Here is a 16,365-nt window from a genome sequence, read left to right as displayed (position 1 = left end):
GTATATATATATACAGTATATGTGGAGAAGCAATTGAAACAGCATTTAAACCTCAGTGCTGAGAATTATTTTTTACAGTAAATATATAGATTGGTCGATGAACTATTAAAAAATACTGATAACTTTAAAAAGACACTTAATTGTTGGTGTCTTATCAACATTTTTAATCTATCTTCAAGTACTGTATATTTGTATACTCTCCTTCAGTTTGATATGAATGTTTTTTGCTGCCTGCCATCTTATAAACTGTTTACTAAAACATATATTTATAGTGTTTGAGTTGTTAGATTGTTTACACTTATTATGAATACATGTATTTCTATGTGATTATTTTGCCCTGGTTTTCTTTGAATGTGTAATTTACCAACTATACTGCAAAGTCTACTTTCAGAGATCAGTATTTGTGCTCTAACCTGATATCATTTACACATTTTCTGTGTTAAATAGAGATTCTGGGCATGTTGCTGTCAGTGATGTCTATCTGGGCTGTAACAGCGGTGCTGGTCATATCGGCCATTCAGAGGGTCTCTGACGGAGACTACGACATCGATAGTCAGATCATGCTCATAACGTCAGGTTGTGCTGTGGGGGTCAACGTCCTGTGAGTTTGATCATGTCATTCCATCATGTCATCCACCATCATTGGTCAGCGGTGACAAATAGTTCTGACTTTGTTTTATTCAGGATGGTCCTGATCCTCCATCAGTCTGGAGCCTCACACGGCCACAGTCACGCGCCTCCCACCAGCCGGCCGCAGACGCACAAACGGCGTGGGGGGAGCGGCCACCATCACGGGCACGGCAACGCCAGTGTGAAGGCGGCCTTCATCCACGTGGTGGGAGATCTGGTGCAAAGTGTCGGAGTCCTGCTGGCTGCCACCATCATCCACTTCTGGGTCAGCGTTGGCCCAAAACAGTATTGACAGATAGACTAACATATTGACACTTTGTTTTTTTTTTATAACATATCTTGAAAAGAAGTAAAAGATCCCATAACACTAGCATTATCCTTTAAACACATACGTTACAAGACGACAAACATATCAATATCCTCTAATTTACTGAAAGTGGGTGAGGCCCAGACAAGACAGTTTGCACATTCAAGCTCAATTATATGGTTTATTATTTGTTTTAATCACATTTGTGAATTCCCCACAGCCTCAATATAAAGTAGCAGATCCGATTTGCACGTTCCTGTTCTCGGTTCTTGTTCTTGCAACAACGCTTCCTGTCACAAAGGACATTTTCAGAATCCTGATGGAGGGTAAACACATCTTCTGTGCCTGCGGTGACGTTATCGTTTCATCGACTACATTTAATTGTAACCGGTGTCGTCTTTGTTTTCTGCAGGCGCTCCTCAGGACGTTAACTTCAGCACCGTGAGAGAGCTGCTGCTGTCTGTGAGAGGAGTCGTGTCGGTTCACAGTCTGCACATGTGGAGCCTCAACATGACTCACTCTTTACTTTCTGTCCACGTGGCCACAGGTAAGATCAATACAGTGTAGGTGATGGAAGTACATGCTCCTGAAGTTTAATACCTTTTGTAGACTATTGTCACAACACATATCTCCTAATATATACATGGAAGAAATGTACACAAATACTTTTATAGCATACTATAATGTATATTTTTGTGACTACTATAGTTTTTTCTATTGTTAATGCATACTAACTGTTTTTCTGGAATGTTATACTATGAGTCAAGATGTCAAGGTAATGATTCATATTCAAGATGATTGTAAAATAGAACTTAAAGGTTTCCTGTATTTGTGTTCTCAGAAGACGCTGATGCACAGATCGTCCTCGTGAAGGCGACAAAGCTTCTGCGCTCTGAGTTTGGCTTCTCCAGTGTAACAATCCAAGTGGAGCAATAGAAGGGAGACTGCTGACGGCACCATGACTGCGTGTTTACATCGATTTCTGCAACAATTTTTAATACGAGGCTGATAATTACCAGGTGCACAGCTATACTTCTGAATATATTCAAGATCTTAGAGCTTTGACACAGCTTTGTATTAATGCCGTTACAATGTTAAGTTTTGCTTATTCATTTGATAAAAAAAAAAAAAAGTCTACTTTTGCAGTCACTACACTGACACAATAAATGTTTATTTATGAAGTAGCTGAATGTCGCATTTGTACCTACAGTATCCTGATATATTTATGACTATTACACAGAAAACTTGGAGTGATCGGTTTTAATGTTTTGCACCTGTATAAATGCAGCGAATAGAAAATGTTTTAATATTCATGTGATTAGACACAATCAGTGTTAATATTCGGTTTTCATTAATTGTTGCTTATGTCTTACATTTTTGGATAATAACTTACACCTTTGATAAAACAAAAAAATCGTAATTTCAATAATTTCCCGTTCATTGCTTTCTTTATAAACTTTATTTATTTTTACAACATGTATTTCAAATGTTCGTCTAACCAGATTTTGTACACAACAAATTCAAACAAAATGTAGACATATTCTTCACACATTACTTAAAAGCAATGTTCATGTTCGTCTGGATGAGAGTCCTGGTCAAAATGAGCGATGGAATATGGTTTTGGAAAACCAGTCTTCAAGCTAGTTTGTTGCTGCCGGGCGTCCCATCTCTCCAGTAGTTCTCATAGGTGTCCCGGAACATGTTCTTGCAGGATATTCTAGCTTTGAGTTTAGAGCAGATGAGGAAGGAACCACCCATCTTGCGGTGAAGAGAGTACGTCTCCTCGGGGGGCGGCGTTAGTCGCTCCCTCAGCATCACAGGGATGAGGCCGTGGATGCGCTCTGTGGTGCTCTGAGTTCCAAAGTCAAAGGGCTGCTCAGAAGAGAAAGCCTCTCCGAGGATCATCACCGCATCCACGTGGGCATTCTCCATCACCTGAGTTTAGTTTAAGGATATACACTTAGTCACGTAACAAAATCTTCCTGCCAGCATCTCTAAAATGTAATTCCGTCAAATAATGTATTTGAATAGTATTTCATTAAAAAGGTATGGCATGTTGAAGAAAAGGCCTAAGAATGTTATTGTATAGCAAGTCTTAAAAACAGTATAGAAGTCAATTATATACTATATCATAGTACAAAATATGATAAAAATTACAGCATATTCTGTTGTAAAGAGAAGAAAATCACAGTATAGTACGTCATGAACAACAAACAAGGTCAGGGTATGGTCGTGAAAAAGTAATAAAAAGTCATAGTATGTCAACAAAAAGGCCCCAAAAATGTGATAACACAGCCGTTAAAAAATTCAGGTTTTTTGTTATATACTATACGATTTTATAGTATGTCAAAAAATGCATGTCGTGATTACACAATGTTGTGGTTCATAGTGAAGCGGTTTGTCTTTATTACCTTTGACTCATATCCTGTGAGGAACTTCATGTCTCTGGATCTCTGGAGGACGACTTCTCTGTTGTTATTAGCAGCTGCATTAATAATCTGATTTGAGAAATTAAAGTGAAAAACTGATTAAAATGTAATGCCTGCAGGAAAATAAAGCACGTTATGAGTTATTTTAAGCCAACAGTATTACTGACACCATGACAAAAATTAATATATATATTTTTTTTTTTTTTCATATAAGTTTAGACATAAGGTGAGAAGTTTCTAATTAAAACAAATTCCCTGTCATGTTTTACCAAGATATCTTTTCATGTTGTGACATATTTTACATTATATGATGGATGAATGATACTTTCACCACGTCCGATTACAAACATGAAATAAAACTTAAACAAACCAGATTGACCAGTCAATGATTACCTTATTTTTACTTAGAAAACTTTCTTAAAAAAACCCCAATAATTTGGTATGTAGTTATGAGTGATGTGTCCTAATAAGGAAAGAAACTTTACACATTTCTACAGCTTCTTACCTCAATGTAAGCGTCAGTGAAACTCTTATCAAATCCCCGCGTAGCTCCAAAATCCAACAGTGCAACCTGGAAACATGAAACAGAAAAACAGACTTCGGTGAAGAAGGGGGAAACGCCAAACAGACCAACAGTGAACAAATGAGGGGATTGAGACAAACGGACCTTGTGAGCTTGGGGATCAAAGAAGAAGTTGGACCAGTTTGGATCAGTCTGCATGAATCTGAACTCAAAGAGCTCTCTCAGGCACAACTTCAAGATTTGCTCACAAATCTATCAGAAACAAAGGAGGAGAAAGAAAATAGTGCTCCATGTATACAGCACAGTGTGTGTTAGGACGCTCAAATATTGTGCCGACATGACTCCGGTCTCGGCATTCGGCACATCTCCTTGAACCCTTCCAAAGTGGTCGACGTATTGGCAGTGCACAGGTCTGAATTCGTACCTCATTCCTGAGCTCCTGGGAGAGGTCGCTGGCCTTGTCCAGAGGGAAACCGGGCACCAGCGTTGTGGTGAGGACGTGCGGGCTGCTCAGCTCGTCAATCACATCAGGCACGTAGAAGTACGGGTGATCCTTCAGCAGCTCTCTGACACACAAACGGCAACAACACAGCAATAAGAAATACATTGCCGTCATCAACTTGACAGCTGAAGTTCAAACTTTGCTCTTAAAATGAATATTTGGGGAAATACGCTTATTCGATTTCTTTCCTTCAAATGTTAGATGAAAAGATTGATATCACACTAATGTTTGTAGGATAAATATGAAGTAAATGCCAGCAGCTCGTTAGCTTAGCATAAAGACTGGAAACAGGAGGGAAAAGTTAGCCTGGCTCTAATGCAGTGTTTCTTGATTAGAGCCTGAATGGACATTTTAATCAACATACTGAGCAGCTATAAACAGCACAGGACCCCTACAAGGTGTCATGAGATAAACTGATTGCCCACTTTGGTAAAGTAATGTAGTGTTATTCTTTCATGGCTCTAAAAATTATTCATATTAAACAATCTGAGAGGGTAAAACGATTTTGATTGAACCGCTCACAGAAAAGTTCCGCTTCATATTTACGGGTTCAAAGGCAAAAACGGTTGTAAAGGCTTTAACGAATACACTACGAACTGAATTCCCAAAGTCGGTGTGTGCGCAAAGAACAAGTGTGAACAACTTACTGAAATTTTTTGGCACATTTGGCCTCTCTTATGTAATCACACTCCAGCGCCAGCTCACGGCTCATGACCTCAATGAGGTGCTCAGGAAAGAGACCTGTAAAGGAGGGCAAATGTTAGAAAGCTGACAATCAGGAAAGCTCCTGATGTGGGAGAGTATGTTGAAGAGGTTAGCAACACTAGACAATAGCAGCCGTTATAAATATGATAAAAAGCTCTCCAACAATGTTACCTTTAGGCAGCACGTTGCTTAAACTCAGAGCAGTCATGATATTATTCACGTCACTGTTGATACTCTTGGCGACTCCAGGGTACTGAAAGCACAGATTCCATTGTGCGATTTCTTTTTGCTGCATTTTGTAATAGTTTGCTTCTGTGTTTTAACGCTCCTCTCACCTGAATCTTCATGGCGACCTCTCGGCCGTCCTTCAGTCTCGATAAATGCACCTGACCGATGGATGCCGCCGCAAACGGCTTCTCCTCAAAGTACTCCAGCTTGTCTCTCCAGTTGGGGCCGAGGTCACCGGCGATGGCTTTCTGCAGAGAGAAGATAAAACCGTCTCATCTATGAACTTGAGTTTAGCGAGTTCGGGTCGTTTATTACGGTTCTCCAAGCTGTACCATCATCTGTTTAGGGGGCATGAAGTCCGCACTCTGTCGAACACGCTCGAAGATTTTGGCCAGCTGAGGGTTAATGAAGGCGTCGTCTGAGAGGAGGGGAAATGAGAGACGAACAGAGTGAAAACTAAGCGTTACGCATGCTCTTGTGTTATTACATTCAACAGTGATCAGCATCTGTTTTTCTAAAAGATAAATCCCTGAACATTTTTCAAAAAGCTGGAAGTGACGAATCTTCTTGGTCATTTTGTACGGTGCAAGTGAAAATATAAAAGCATTAGTTTGAATAATGGAAAATTTGGTCAATTATGTCACATAAACAGCAGGATGCAGAGTTTTGGAGCACTTTAAGGACTTCGTGTCTTTGTTGGCTTCAACATATCTTTATTGACCATGGACAAATAAACATGGACGAGAAGCTCTTAAAGTGTTCAGAAAATAAATGATTTCAATATCTAGAGAAAAAAAAAGAAAAGTATTTTTCAGTATTAAGTAATTGAAAGTCCACAGCCTATTACTAAAGAGACAAAGCACCGGCACTCACTTTTTTGGGGGCAAAAACTAACTTATTTCAGGTAGGTTACATCCTTATCTGTCCAAAATGTCATCACTTTCTCATTCTTTTCATCATTTGTGAAAATTGGCATATTGGCATATGATTTCTTGAGTTCTAGACAAAAACATATTTAGTGAAGTCACAGTGACCACCAAATTCTAATCAGTTCATCCTTGAGTCCAAGTGGACTCACCGGCATAAAAATGTTATAAAATTGTTCGTCTCATGAAAAATATAGTATGTCATTAAATATTTCATAAAAAAAAAAAAAAACCCAAAAAAAAAAAACCCGAGTTGTGTAAAAATATCATAGTTTAGTAGGTCATAAAACATTCATTAAAGTCTTATTTCTAATTACTTAAGTCTAACTATGCAATATAATTTTATCGTGTAGTACTTAAACAACAACATCAAACAAATAGGATAATAGGTCATAAAACATGTCATGACAGTGTCATAGTATTGCCTCTCTATGGGAGGAGGGCCAACTTTGAATGATTTGTAAAAAAAACACCAACCGACAATGTGCATCGTATACCTTCAAATTATCAAATTTAGCAGAGCAAGAACAATATTTGCCTCTGAAATGTAGTGGAGTACAAGGAAAAAGTAGCAGAAAATGGAAATATTCAAGTAAAGTACCTAAAACTGTACTTAAATGTACTAACTGAAGTTTCTTTCCACCAGAGGTGACTCGACTAATGATAATACATGAGAAAACAAACTAGAGAGCATGATGACACTGCACCGTAAGCCAGCTGTATAAAGTGTCAGCTGAGCCTCGGTACGCCTACAATAGCTTGGCTGGAATGGTACTTATTGTGTTCAGCTCGCCCGATGCTTATTTTAGGTGACATTTCCCTCTCGGTAAAGGGATCTGCTTTGTTGTCAGAAACATGACGAAGTCTTGTTGGGAAGCTGCAGCACCAGCTTGCTGTCTGTTTGGTCTCTGGTGAAAGCTGAGCCTTTACAGGCACACCGATACACATTTACTGTGAACATACCGTAGCAGTGTGCGAGATCGGTTTGGAATGAGTCCCTGAAGATCAGTTTCTGAATACGAGACATTTCTGATGACTCCTCACCTTGAATGCTGAGCATCTGTCCAATTTTGAGAGCAGCACCTCGGACTTTGCAAAGTGTCCGGACGATTCTTTGAGCGTTGGCTTCAGAGAGGAAGGCACTCGAGTCCAGAACGGATTTTTTATCACCTAAAAAAACAAAAACATTTCATCATCACATTTATTAGATATTGTATTTCAGCTCCAAATAAGATCGTTACTTCTTATATTTTTGAAATTCATCTACTTCAGTACTTCAATCTAATAGTAACGGTTATACACACACCACTATCTATTATCACAGGAACTTCACATGAAATATATTGTTCATTATCTAAAATTTGAAGTTAATTCTGTCCCTTTTTTTAAATGTTATGAAAGATAAAACGTAGGCCGAGTTACTTTAGAGTAATGTCTACAGCCTCAACAAGAGTGACCACGGTCGCCTTTCTAGTCCTCTCATTACCTTTCCCTCCTTGTTTGGGTTTTAAACTCTTCTTGGCCACTTCAGCGATCGCCCCAATGCCGAGTCCAACGGCCAGACCTGCAAAAAGAAAATAATATCTATATACAAGGTGACTAATAAACAAACTGTATTTCACCAGTGTGACCGAGAGTCAGCCCTCCGTGAGTAAGACTCGATACTAACGTACCACCAATGAAGCTTATTGTCTGCTACTTAAATCCATATAACCGCGCTATTTGAAAATGACCTCCGCTAAGCGTATTCCACCGATGTTTGTGACAGTGATTAATGGTGACCTGATGGGGATTTAGGGGCCCCTGGCAACCCTGTATTGAATGAATGTTGGTATTGGCAGTGGTAGAAGAAGAAGAAGTACGTTATGAAGTAAAACTATAAATACCGCACAGTAAAAGTAAACTAAGTGTATTTCAATTGAAGAGTGTAAGAGAGGCATTATCAGCACAATTAACATCTGTTCAAGGTGGATCTTTCAATTCTAATACAATGCCTGACAAGTTTATGAATAATAATTAATCATATTTTAATTGTTATATTTAGTGAATCAAATCTGCAACAGCTCTCTGCCAGGTAAATGTAGTATGACAGTACAATGTTTTTCTTTTGAAGTATACAGACATTAAGTAGAATGCAGTTGAGTTGCATACTATTGTGCATCAGGGGACTTTTGTGATTTATTTCAGGGTACAAGGAATTTGAATAGTAATGTAATTCGATATACTTATCTTAAAATCATAATATATCTATAAATATAAATCTTAGAGGCGCTTTTAGTTGGGGCTCCCAGGCTGCCTACCTTGCCCAAGAGGAAAGTCAGCTCCTGTTTTTTTTTTTTTTTTTTTTCAATGAACCGATGTGTATTGCACTGTTTCTGACTGCGAGTAGCCGTGACTTGGTGTGTGCGTGACGCAACTATGTCACGGCAGGTGCGTTGTTCGGGACCCAAGGAAGCTCAGTTTCCAGTGTGAAGCCGTTTGTATGAGCGGTGCAAGCAGCGGCATCCAGGCCGCTCCGAACAGGCACAGCTCTACTACAACATGATTCACAAACTTTCTTTGAATTGACAGGAACTGTTTGAAAGGAGATGTTAAAAAAAGAAAATTGCCAGATTGATAATGTTATAAATGGCCAGTGTTACCTTTACCAATGCCCTCCTCTGCATCTGATAACAGCAATCAGTAACCAGAGGTGGGTTTGATTTCTCAGGGCAACACTCGGAGCGTTTTGAGAGTTTAGGGGTCATTTAAGTCCGTGACAGAAGTGGAATAAACAACGGATACTAAACGACTCAGTGTGATGCTCTTTTGATGACAACACGTTTTACACCAGCTGGATTCTCAGTCAGGACTCTGGCACGTCCCCGAAACATTTTCTCAAGCTATTGATTTCTCAGCACTGCTCTCCAGGAAGGGCCAGAGCGGCAAAATGTCATTCGTACAACTCGTGTCAACAATTGTTGAAAGTAAGCGAAGAAATGACCAGAGTCCACTTTAGATTACTTAAATCACCTTGAGTTAATAAATGCTGCAAATTCAGATTACATATGTTTTACATATTTACAGTCACTACAGTTTCTTCTCTGAGGACTACAATGATAGTAATGTCACTTTTCTTTTAAAAACATCTACCAGAATGCCATTAAACACACATACCTCCAAAATTCATCAGCCTTCCTATCCGTGTGACGGGCACCTTCCTCTCTCTGGCTCTGTCGCTGAGCTGAAATACAAGAAAAGCACTAAACTCAAAAGGACAAAAGACGAATAAAACCCACAACCCTGAAAGAGACCTATACGTCAACATCATTCAAACACTGATTTATAGAAAAGTGTTAGAGTGGATACCACTTGCTTGTGTTGCTTGATGTCGGTTTTCTTGGCGTTTCCCGCTTTATCACCGTCCTCTGGCGCCAGACGTCCCACTGTGGAGTTGTCCTGGTTAAACAACCTGGTATGGCCAGAGAACAGCTGGCGGGACCAGTCCCCGTGGTACCTCATGTGCTTAGTGCTGGGTCTTCCACTGCAGGTCGCCTGTCTGGCGTTAACGCTTCCTGTGAAACACGCACTGAAACAAGCTCCAACAGTGGAATATCTGTGCCGCTGTGGTGCCGAGGCTTTGAGGACGCAGACTTCTCGTGGTTTGTTGAACGTCTCCTGGACGGGAAAACATGATTCATACGAGTAGGTGTTAAAGGAACAGTTCAACATTTTGGGAAATAGGCTTATTCACTTTCCGAGAGTTAGATGAGAAGATGGATAACACTCTTGTCCGTTAAATATGAAGCCACAGCCAGCAGTTGGTTAGCTCAGCTTAGCAAAAAGACTGGAAACAGCTAGCATGGGTCTGTCCGAAGGTACCAACAATGTGAAAAACCAGCACCTCTAAACTTTTCTTTAATCTGTACGAAAACAAAAGTGTGAAAGTGACAAAAATGATGCCGTTAACGGTGAAGTGTTCCTTAAAAATGTCACTAGATTTTAAAAATTTGCTGATTAATCTGTTCGTGTTGACCCACTAATCTCAGCTCGAGAGTACTTTTTGGATTCTGGAGGAAATCAAGTAGCCGACAACATGAACTCTTCCAGCTTAATCCGGCCATGACAACGTGACACAGAATTTGGGACACGATTGACATTTGAGGAAGGTTAGGAATTCATTTGACTGTTTCAGGAGCGGCAATCCGTAAAATATGGAAGTAAAACTTTCCTACATTTTTAGCTGCATTTCATTTTAAAATCAGGGGTTACAAGATGTTAAATTGGGAAATAAAATAAGACAAAATAATTGCTCTGATAAATAATGACATTTCCCCCCCCCCACACACTCTTTGGTGAAATATGGAACAGTTTACCCCTTCATGCCTTTATTAATCATTCAAATAAAACTAATCAGAAAAGTATAAATGGTAAAATCACTAGTTGGACGAGGGGTCACAAGTAGACATGGCTACATTTTAAGAGGTCAAAGTCAAAAAAGGTGGAGAACCACTAGTCCCAATGTTGTTTTGGAAGCTTTACTGCCAAGCTAAGTATAAACTGCACAATTGTATGATGTTTTTTTTGGCTATAAAACAGGACTTTATGAATCCTCTCGACTGTCTTCTACTCCCGCATGGTCCGCCTCACAGCCCTGCTCACTATTATTGGCGTTGATGAGGCGATAATGGCAGGAACTGACTCAGGAGGTATCTGGGTTGCATGTTTGTGAAACTCTATCCGGCTTTGCGGCTGCATGACGGACAAATCACGGCTGACTTGCTCACCCTCGCTGATCCGGCAGCATGATGGAAGTTTACCAGCCTCTGGTTCCCGGTGCCGTGCAGGCCTCCCGGTGAGGCTCTGCAGGCCGCCTGCTTCATCCAGGTCAGACCCCTCCAGACCACCATGTCACCCGTCATGGCGCTGATGTTCAGACCTGAAGACGGGAATAACAGGGTCTCTGCAACAGGTTGCTTCTAGGCTGTGAGGTGAGAGGGGAGTCCATTAGAGTCTGATCATCAGGTTACTTGTAGAATAATGCATGACTCCAAATCCACAACATGTTTGAAAAAAACAACCTAACCAAACACTGACGAAAGTGCAATATTAACTTGGCTGTGTGTGATAAGAGAGCAGAAAGACAAAAAAAAAACATGCACACCCAAAGGTTTTAAAACAAATATCAGACATTAAACAATGATTTAAATGATTCTCACACTGAAAAATGAATAAAAGTGACAAATAGGGGACATTTAACTTTTACACACCAACTTTAAAAATAAATAAAAATGACAAATTAGGAAATGTAACTTTTACTCAGACTTTTAAAATGAGTAAAAGTGACAAAGAAGGAACTTAACTCACCAACTTCACAACCGATCCCTCTTAGCTCCACGAGCAAGCAGTGAGCATCGTACAACTGCAGCACGAGCCGCGGTTCACCTTGATTTGACTTGACACGACTTCTCGTGAACGCCTCAACCCAACGCAACAAGGCTCGCGACACGCTGAAGGACATGCACGTTTTCCTCGAGACGAAGTTTAATAAACAAACTGGCCAATGAGGCAAAGTTCACGCGCTCGATCCGGGTATGAACAGACCTGCGCACATGGTTCTGCAAAGTGTCGTTAACTCCTCAGGAAGTGTGTTATTGGCTGACGTGGCGCAAAGGGCGGTGCGTGAACTGCACACATGCTGCGTTCACGAGCAAATAAACTTTGTTTATTTTTCAGTGAACACAAACCAGTTCACTTTAGTTAAAATTACAATCCGCCCATATGTAAAATTATAAATAATAAATAACAAAAGTAAAACTAACTAAGACTTTTTTTTCCAGGAATAGATGAACCAAAACTATATATTTTTAAAAAAAATAATGAAAGTGTAAAGCTAAAAATATTTATGATTTATAATTGTAGAAATACAAGTCATCTGGACAGCAATAACTTTACGTACCTTGCATTTAAGTCAGTAAATCGTATATATATATATATATATATATATATATATATATATATATACACATATGATGTAAATAATATGTTAACTTTATTTCGAATAATTATGTTTAATTGTTTAAAAATGAAACTGTTTGTTTGAATTTACTTTGGCAACAAGTAATGAATATAATCTGGGAACAAACCTTCACTACCTTATTCATGATATTGTGGAAATGCAGTAGCATGTATTAAGAGTTAAAGACTTAGAATAAATAATTAAGTATACTATTATATTAAGCACATGACTTACTGCTTCTACTTTGTCTTTTGAGAGCTGATACAGATATTTAAGACAATACTTGCCAGCAGTTGGTACGTGGGGCTGTGTCAATGTGTTTGATGGTGGGAATTGACAAGGCATCTAAAGTTTCAAGTTATTTAATATCAAATGCACAACAATTATAAAAGTAGTTGTCAACGAAAATATTGGCTCTCAAGCTCCCTCCAGTGATGCTAATTAAATATGTATAAAAAAGAATAAAAAATCAAAATTTTTAACTATCGTCAGATTGGAAATGACCCTAAATCAGCTCCGAGATCATTCTATAGGATTAAAACTAGGGTGAAACTGAGCTCAAAGGTGAGATTTCATGAGGAGCACTTGAAGGCAGCAATACCCCATCCAGCTGTGAACTGCCACTGATCCATTCATTAGAGTTTAGCTACAGCAGCTGATGTTAAGTCCATGACGAATCACCTTTTAATTATAGAGAATGTGCAGCAACATTGATATAAATAGCACAAGTGACCAGTGAAATTATTAACTTAATGATATCACTGCTCTGTTTACATCTGTTGATGGGAAATATAAAAAAATAACAGTGGCATATCATGATTATTCACTTTACAATGATATGAATGTTTAAATGATGACGGATGTCAGCTGTTGTTTTTGTAACATATTTATGAAATGTTGATGTTTCAGATGTATCACACACATGAAAAATATCCAACATGTGTGTTAGATTGTTACCGTATCTTTCTTTATTGGAGATAAATAAATAGGTTATAGTTCACATGAAGGTGTTTTAGCTTAAGACTCAGATTTACATACACTTCAGGACATCTGAACAATCAGGACAATCAGACTACCACATTAAAATACTGATGAAATAAACTTTTAAGGCTTTGTCAGGGTCTGAAGGCAGACTTTATCTTTGGGAAGAGTCGGAGAGCGTTCTGTGTCGTCACCTCCATCACCTCCTGCAGCGACACTCCTTTAATCTTGCTGATGTACTCGGCAGAGACACAGATGTTTTTTGGCTCGTTTCTCACCTGCATTCAGGACACAGAACAAGAATGATAAGACATGCGTGTGTGACTAAAACTTGTAGTTTAGTTGCAAATATGTACATCAAATAAAAAGCTTTATATTGCAAATATCCTCCTGAAAATATAACATGCAATGCAAATGAGTAAAAAACATTTGACCTGTTTTTCTGGACCAAGAGCAGGTGAATCTGTTTCTAGACAGATGTTCTCTAACGGCAACTGTTTCACGAGTTTCTGCTTCTTGGTGGAAAACACAAAATAACCATCATCAATCATTAACATTCAATGTGATAAAGTCAAACAAGCCAACATGTCAGTGCTGTTTGATGAGACTGTAAGTAGTTTAGCTGCTCATATATACAAACGACAAAGACATTCATTCATACAATTTGCAACAGTGTCTGTAAAATCAAATTTCACAATAAATGTGTTTATTTACACATAAATGACAAATAGGAATATGTATGAGTCAGTAAACAGAATGCTTGTTTGAACAGGTTGTGATACGGAGTACATTTAACCAGACCAGGTGCTCTGTTGTACCTGATCACTGCGTATGATGGATGGTGGGATAGAGAAGAAATATCCAGCCTTCACTCCCTCCATGGCAACAGATGGCTTCCCATCAAAAGCATGAAGCAGGGCTTTTTCGACACCTGGTGACATTTTAGAGGAACTGCAGTTAACTTCTAAACCACTCAAGTAAACACAAGAGAGTCTGAACTTTAATGTTTACCTTGCTCCTTCAGGAGCTGGATGGTGGGTCTTCCAGCAGACCGTGAATGAACATTCCTAGAAATTAAATAAACATACAAATATTATGTATTTTATGTTAATGCAATACTTATATTAAAGGTCTTTAAAAAGTCTTCTTCTGCACATTTTATCAGATTCAGGGAACGCCACTAATAGTTGTTTGTTCATATGTATTAAATGATTTCTCAAAGTCAAGGATTGTGTGCGAGTGGATTTCTTAAATTCAAATATTGTCAGGAAACATGGCACTGATTAGACGACGTTATGACATGAAGTACCTGATGAAGACGTAATGATACTCGTAAATGTTTTTGCGGAGCATCTAATCGGTGTACGGGCGCCTTTTTCTTTTTATTGCTTTTGCCTTTTCACCTGATATAATGTCGGGACATACACTAACTTGTTAAGCTGAAATAAAAATTGTATATCTTCTACAGTGAGACTCACAGAGGGAGATCCAGTTCCTTGGCTATCTGTGCCTGACGAATGAGGACCTGCCTCTGGCTGTCTTTGTCAGTCTCACCCCTGACGTATCTGGGTGTAAAATCCAAACCAACCTAAAGCAACAGATGGGAAAACGACGGTTAACACAAAAGAAAGCCAGGATAGCAAACTGCTGTTCGATTAAGTCACATCAGAGATACTGATTATTACCTCCCCAATGGCCACAAGGTGGTCTTTGTATTTCTCTATTATGGGTAGAGCTGCATCTAGATCCTGCAGAGAGAAAAGGAAAAACATCCTTAATTCCTTCACTCCAACGTGACAACTACAGAAATTCACCCAAATTACTAAAACACACATTATCTCACTGACCCCTCATGGAATGGTCCAGGTTTTGAGTCATCTGCCACTGAGATTCCTGCCACCATCCCAACACTGTGGGTGTGATTGGACTTGTGTTTGTGCTGCGCATTGAAAATTACATTTAGAAAAAAATATCAGCAGCAACAACACGTCTTTCCAGGCACAATGTGGCTCTGGAGCGGTTTTCATTGGAGCTACTTTACATTGTTTCAGGAAGGAGGTGTTGCTGTATTTCAATGTTGTGAACAAAATTATATTCAAGCCACTGTTATTTATAAAGCAATAAAACTAATAGACCCTCTATTCAGATAAAGAACCCGTTCACATCTGACCCGTGTTGCAGGTCTTTCCTCTTGTTTCCTATCATCTCTATACCGTTGTTTTTAAGTTAGGGTAAAAAATAATGTTTTAATAGAACATGCAAAAAGATAATATACAGTATATCAACTAAAGCTACATTAGTAGAATTACAAAATGGAGAAAGATTATGAAAATGTACGTTCATCACGAGCACACACGCATATCCATAGTGTGGATCAGAGAGGATGGCGGTCAGGAACTTCGTTGCATCTGTACTATAGGCGAGTGAGGAAATATGTTTTGTTTGTAATAATTTGGGTGAGCTGACCCTTTAAACTCGAGCCCACCTGGAGAGAAGCCCCCCTCTGCTGCTCTGGGGAAACCTCTTGAACAGGATGGACTCCTAGGCAGGGAAAAATGAAACCTGGAAACCTAGAAAAATAAAGTGAAAACGTCAGAAAACAAAGAGACAAGTTAAGTTACAATCATGTCGCTCCAATAACTACCTTTGTGACAACTCAATAATCTTCTCAAATTCCCCAGCATGCTCGGCCACGGCTAACAGAGCCAACAACCCAGCCTTGGAAACAATAAAAGCAAAAGTTAAAACCACAATAACTATTGTGGACAATGCTTCTCAGGGACACGTGCTCACCTTTTTTGAATTCTCAACCACCTCCTCTATGTCCTGACAACGAACAGACAAACAAACACATTAGAAGATATTTCAGATATAAAAATCCTCTCGTGTCCTTTTAAAGTGTGAGCATACCTTGTCAAAATCCCCCGCAGAGATATGACAGTGGCAGTCGACGTAGCCATGCATGGGTAACGTATTTGTTCAAAACATTAACCTACTTCCGCAAAGTGAGGCGGAACGCGCATGCGTACAGCTCGAAGGAGCGCGCGATGTAGAACGCAGCGCTGCCCGGGGAAGCGGCGCTCCATTCCGTCTGATTGGTTTGAACGGTTGAACCTCCTCGGTGCACCGACGACGG

General features: G+C 39.3%; 3 protein-coding genes across 4 annotated transcripts in view; 1 reads left to right on the top strand and 2 right to left on the bottom strand.

Annotated features, from left to right (window-relative positions):
- LOC116383497 (zinc transporter 2-like) overlaps positions 1–3,416 on the top strand; it is a 10,331-nt gene extending 6,915 nt beyond the window's left edge. The window contains exons 4-8 of the mRNA XM_031847402.1: positions 448–601; positions 685–895; positions 1,158–1,263; positions 1,350–1,484; positions 1,779–3,416. Of these exons, the coding sequence (XP_031703262.1) occupies positions 448–601; positions 685–895; positions 1,158–1,263; positions 1,350–1,484; positions 1,779–1,873 (701 nt within the window). The 3' untranslated portion in view covers positions 1,874–3,416. The remainder of the gene's footprint in view (positions 1–447; positions 602–684; positions 896–1,157; positions 1,264–1,349; positions 1,485–1,778) is intronic.
- Positions 2,378–11,819, bottom strand: coq8ab (coenzyme Q8A, genome duplicate b). The gene is made up of 15 exons (XM_031847444.1): positions 11,597–11,819; positions 11,017–11,213; positions 9,599–9,907; positions 9,407–9,473; positions 7,737–7,814; positions 7,295–7,420; positions 5,657–5,742; positions 5,432–5,572; positions 5,268–5,349; positions 5,039–5,132; positions 4,314–4,455; positions 4,034–4,141; positions 3,872–3,937; positions 3,349–3,435; positions 2,378–2,872 (listed from the first exon to the last, which is right to left on the bottom strand). Exons 2-15 carry the CDS (start codon positions 11,149–11,151, stop codon positions 2,573–2,575), a joined length of 1,821 nt encoding a protein of 606 aa, XP_031703304.1. The 5' UTR covers positions 11,152–11,213; positions 11,597–11,819; the 3' UTR covers positions 2,378–2,572.
- An 850-nt stretch (positions 11,820–12,669) lies between these two features.
- Positions 12,670–16,229, bottom strand: LOC116383509 (putative deoxyribonuclease TATDN3). Of its 2 annotated transcripts, none has more exons than XM_031847420.1 (10): positions 16,140–16,229; positions 16,023–16,055; positions 15,874–15,947; positions 15,715–15,799; positions 14,915–14,977; positions 14,708–14,817; positions 14,241–14,296; positions 14,048–14,160; positions 13,664–13,744; positions 12,670–13,507 (listed from the first exon to the last, which is right to left on the bottom strand). In XM_031847420.1, exons 1-10 carry the CDS (start codon positions 16,191–16,193, stop codon positions 13,364–13,366), a joined length of 813 nt encoding a protein of 270 aa, XP_031703280.1. In that variant the 5' UTR covers positions 16,194–16,229; the 3' UTR covers positions 12,670–13,363. The 2 variants fall into 2 exon arrangements, with proteins under 2 accessions (XP_031703280.1, XP_031703281.1); XM_031847421.1 differs by having other exon boundaries at positions 12,671–13,507; positions 13,664–13,741.
- Between the last annotated feature and the right edge of the window lie 136 nt (positions 16,230–16,365).

Source organism: Anarrhichthys ocellatus, unplaced genomic scaffold (genome assembly GCF_004355925.1).
Source record: "Anarrhichthys ocellatus isolate YVR2014 unplaced genomic scaffold, GSC_Weel_1.0 scaffold7, whole genome shotgun sequence".
Classification (NCBI taxonomy): domain Eukaryota; kingdom Metazoa; phylum Chordata; class Actinopteri; order Perciformes; family Anarhichadidae; genus Anarrhichthys; species Anarrhichthys ocellatus.
This window is presented reverse-complemented; position numbering and strand designations above follow the sequence as displayed.

Bases quoted from the DNA above. Each gene is read 5' to 3' on its own strand.
- coq8ab (XM_031847444.1), bottom strand. From the start codon at position 11,151: ATGACGGGTGACATGGTGGTCTGGAGGGGTCTGACCTGGATGAAGCAG. The intron at 5,743-7,294 runs GTGAGGAGTCAT...CCCTCCTCTCAG, and splicing joins ACAGATGCTCAGCATTCAAG to ACGACGCCTTCATTAACCCT. The intron at 3,938-4,033 runs GTCCGTTTGTCT...TCATGTTTCCAG, and splicing joins TTGATCCCCAAGCTCACAAG to GTTGCACTGTTGGATTTTGG.
- LOC116383509 (XM_031847420.1), bottom strand. From the start codon at position 16,193: ATGCATGGCTACGTCGACTGCCACTGTCATATCTCTGCGGGGGATTTT. The intron at 15,800-15,873 runs GTAGTTATTGGA...TTATTTTTCTAG, and splicing joins ATTATTGAGTTGTCACAAAG to GTTTCCAGGTTTCATTTTTC. The intron at 14,297-14,707 runs GTGAGTCTCACT...TTTAATTTCTAG, and splicing joins AAGGAACTGGATCTCCCTCT to GAATGTTCATTCACGGTCTG.